Source organism: Alligator sinensis, unplaced genomic scaffold (genome assembly GCF_000455745.1).
Source record: "Alligator sinensis unplaced genomic scaffold, ASM45574v1 scaffold40_1, whole genome shotgun sequence".
NCBI lineage: Eukaryota > Metazoa > Chordata > Crocodylia > Alligatoridae > Alligator > Alligator sinensis.
This window is the reverse complement of record NW_005842595.1, coordinates 327,057-331,111: the sequence shown is the minus strand read 5'-3', so window position 1 is coordinate 331,111 and position 4,055 is coordinate 327,057. Positions and strand designations below refer to the sequence as shown.

General features: G+C 43.0%; 1 protein-coding gene across 1 annotated transcript in view; it reads left to right on the top strand.

Annotated features, from left to right (window-relative positions):
* Nucleotides 1-4,055, top strand: part of CFAP300 (cilia and flagella associated protein 300) — a 43,115-nt gene that overhangs the window by 35,603 nt on the left and 3,457 nt on the right. Inside the window, exon 5 of the mRNA XM_025214687.1 lies at nt 1,783-1,849. Within this exon, the coding sequence (XP_025070472.1) occupies nt 1,783-1,849 (67 nt within the window). The remainder of the gene's footprint in view (nt 1-1,782; nt 1,850-4,055) is intronic.

Sequence of the window (4,055 nt, the reverse complement as noted above, 5' to 3'; positions counted from 1 at the left end):
GGAATATCAGACTCACTCTGTGTTTTGAGCCAAATCTGGACTGTGGGGCTCCTAGAAGCTGGATGCTGCATGGGATGGCAGGCACACTGGCGTGAGGCAAGTGGCTACCCAGCCTGTGGCAGCTTGCCATGGTGGAGGTGATTAAGTGGTGGTGGGCCAACCACCCCCTGCTGCTGATGGCCATGTTCATCAGGGCCCTAGATTCTGTGACAGGCTGTGCCTATTGTTAATCATGCTCCCAAATTTCCTGGCCTACTGGTAGCCCAGCAGGTTGGATCCAGCCTGTGGGCTGTATGTTTGACACCCCTAGTTTACAGATCATAACACTGTCATTCTTTATTTAAAAAAAAACCCCAACCAACAGTGCAGAAGGTGTGTTAAAATGGGACATGCTACTAGGACTTGTTGTTCCGTGCTATTGTACTATAGAAAACAGAAGTACCCATGCCTAAAAACCTGAATCCACTGTTCCAGAATATTGAAACCTGTTTCAGAAATAAAACCGTCTTGTCAAGTTCCAAATTCACTGGATCTGTATAATACGGAATTTGCAAGACTCAGGCCACAAACAGGCAATACATTTGTGCTGGAAGAAAAGCCTTTCTCTTGGCACAAAAGGAGGGAGTACAGATGTTCAAGGGATTTCTTGTAGAAGAAAACTGGCTTTATGGAATGCCTCCCTTCTCCCAATCTAACTTGAATGGCTTTACACTTCTCTCAGGTGTTGAGGACACCCACTGTCCCACAGTTCTCTCTCCAAGAAGGAGAGGCAAGCACTAACTCCCTGACAACTTGCACCTGGACAGGCTATCAGGGAGCCCTGTGGGGACCCTGCCGGATGTCCTGCCAATCAGCTGAGTGGTGGGATGGGGCAGGGGGCCATTCTCTAGCAGCGGGAACTTTCCTGGAGCCCTGGAAAGGTTCCAGCCCTGGGACAATACTTTGTGGCCCCCATCCTGCTAATCAGCTAGCTGGGTTTAACCTGGAGGAGTGCAGAGGTGAGAAGCAGGTTCTCTGGGGACTGGAGCCTACCCAGAGCTCCAGGAGGGGTTCAGCTCCAGGAGAATGTCTGCAAGTCTTATAGCAAACAAATAAAGGAAGCTTAGAAATGTTAACGGTGCAATAAACAGTTCTCATTTCAGACTTGGAAGAATATCTTGCTTTCAGAAGCTTGTCTAACTTTATCCCAGCTATGCAGGTGATCCAATAAAAGGTATCACCCTAAGAAATCCTTGCCTCTTGCACAATTCCTGGACCATCACAATTACATCACTCTAGCACTACTTAAAAAATAAAAGAATTTATAAGCATAAATGAATTAAGGTCCATTCACTACTGGAGTTGTTTTTTGTTCCCTGTAACATGCAATTACTAGTTTTTACTTTGCAATTCTGCCATTCTAAAAGTATAAAAAGTAAATCTTGATTAGCTAAAAAATGCTGGTGAAAGCAGGGAAAACTTTCCATCAGATATATTCTTTATGTCAGAGTCACTACTGTCTCTCCTTAGTACAATTGTAATTTAGCAGCTGAAACTGAGGTAAAACTAGCCCCAAATGACCAGACAGAATGTTTGGTAAATATTTTTTATCTTGTTACCGTGTCTAGTTATGTATAATTTTCTGGTTGTGACAGATGGATCAAGTCCTTGCCAATAAATTCCATTCCATTTACTTGAGCAAGAACACAATGCATAATTTGCAACTATTTCAGACATTATTGTAGTATTTTAATCATGCTGTAAATGTTGCTATTAAATTTGGATTATTTTTGCATATTTCAGTGTTCAAAAGCATCCTGAAACAAAGGAAATAAGTGTTACATCTACGGTCTTCAAAGTTGCTGCCTATGTAAGTATTAAATTTCTTGGTGTAGCACTTATCCATGAGAAGTGCAAAGGTATCCAACTTAGAATTGCTGAATATTAGGGTTGGAAGGGACCTCAGGAGGTCATCTAGTCCAACCCAATGCTGAAACCAGGACCAGCCCCAACTAAATCATCTTGGACTAAGCTTTGTCTAGCTGGGTCTTAAACATTCTCTGTGTAATTGTAAATGATGAAGATAATGAATTGATTAGAAATTTATTCATATCTTATTATTACCATCAATACAATAATATTTAGATTAGTTAGTACTTGGGTGCAATTTTTTTTAAGACCCTTTTCCTTATGTCATCTTGGTATCACTTTTCAATAACATTTCACCAATGAATGCCACTTCAGTTTTCATTTTTTAAGTTAGTAAAACATGTGGGCTCCTGAGAGAGTTTTGATGAAAAACAACATATTTCAGCCCAGTTATTTCCAGCCTAGAATTCAGCATTCTAGGTAATTTTTGTTTTTTTCTATGTAAACTCAGATAGAAGATAAGCATTAAGGGCAAAATCCAGATTGGCAAACTAGATTAAAAAAGCACCCAATTACAGTGACACTATACATTCTCTCAGAGTATGTGCGCGCGGGTGAAAGAGATTGTACATGCATGTGCACATGTATGTACAAGTAAAATTTAAAAAACAGTCATGCATCCTGGATCGTCTTTACAGAGAAATGCTTATATGCATTTAGGTGGGAATTCAAAGCAGCGGGGATGTGTAGGGCAGTTGACAGGAAATGCAGAAGAGGGATGCTTTTTCAGAATCCTTTTCCTCTCCTGGAAGTTAGCGTTGTTTATGCTACTTGCTGCAGCCCGTGTTTGTCATTTCTGTTAATATGGGATTCACAATCTGTAACCCCTACCAAGGCCTAATTGCTTATAACCATAGCCTTACTAAATCACAGTTGAGGGGAGGAGAAGGAAAAGGACTCCCCCATCTCTTGTCCAGTAACCTAGTGATTAGGACACTTTCCTGGAAAATGGAAGATGTGCTATTGGCCTTCTGTAAAAGAGGTCTGAACCCAGGAAAGCATGAATGCTGTGTGCCCCTGGAGACTGGGGAGGCATGGTGACCACCTGCAGGCAGTGGTGGTGGTGAGCAGGAAGCTCCCACAGGTGACTGTGGCAGTGTCGGCAGCAGGGGGTGGGAAGTGGCAACCACCTGCAGACACTACTGGCAGCGTTGATCAGGGACTGCCCGCAGATGTCACTGGTGGTGTCAGTGGCAAGGGCGGGGTGGAGAGTGGCAGCATTGGAAGCGCTTTTTGCAGGAGGTGCATGTGCACCCCCTACACATCACCAATGCAGGATAGTTCTGTAAGCAGTACATTGTGGGCTGGATTAGGGTTGGGGCACTCTCCACCTCTCCTGTTGAAGCGATCCCATTGGGTAGCCAAGCATGCAAGATTTGTGTGCGCTAGAAGGCAATCAAGAGGGAGCCTTGCTGTTTACTTCTGTCAAGTGGATGCTTTTTTTTTAAAAGAGAGAACCCTAGGTCCTACCCCCTGGGACTACTTATTTAATTCACTAGCTACTGGATAAAATGCATAGACAGCACTGGGACTTGTTAGATCTACCATGCATTCTTAATAGCTATGTTTTCAAATAACATAGGTCCATTCTTACCTAAGAGCTAAAATGCATTGATCTGTACTGAAATTGATTGACCTTCACTACTAGGAACTTGGCTTCAGAAGAAAACTTAGTTCTTTGGACCCTGTGTACAAGTCATGTGCAGTCCTGAGTCAGGTGTCTAAATTCAACAGAGGACCAGGAATTCAGATGTTCCCCTGTGCTTAGTGCTTCCTAGTGGCTACCTATAGGCATTTCCACAGTTGATATCTGGATTGTCTGAACCCTCCTTCTGAGGCACATAAATTCCATTTACTACACAGGAAATGTAGGTACCTAGCCCTGTTCTTTCCATCAGCATCCTGGGGTCAAAGCCCTAGTTTTTAGTTATGTTGGACCTGAAGATGGATGTGCCTAAGGGCATTAAGAACCTTATTTTGAGCCTGTACCTAATCCAGACTTTGGATCTCTCATTACAGCACTTGCTGGGTAGATTCATGCTTCTCTAAAGTTGGTGGGACAGTTTAGAACACAATGAAGAGGCTTGAAGGGTGAAATTGGTTCCCAAATAAGAGTTCTAATCTGCCTGCTTCTGAAGCTTTTCTTT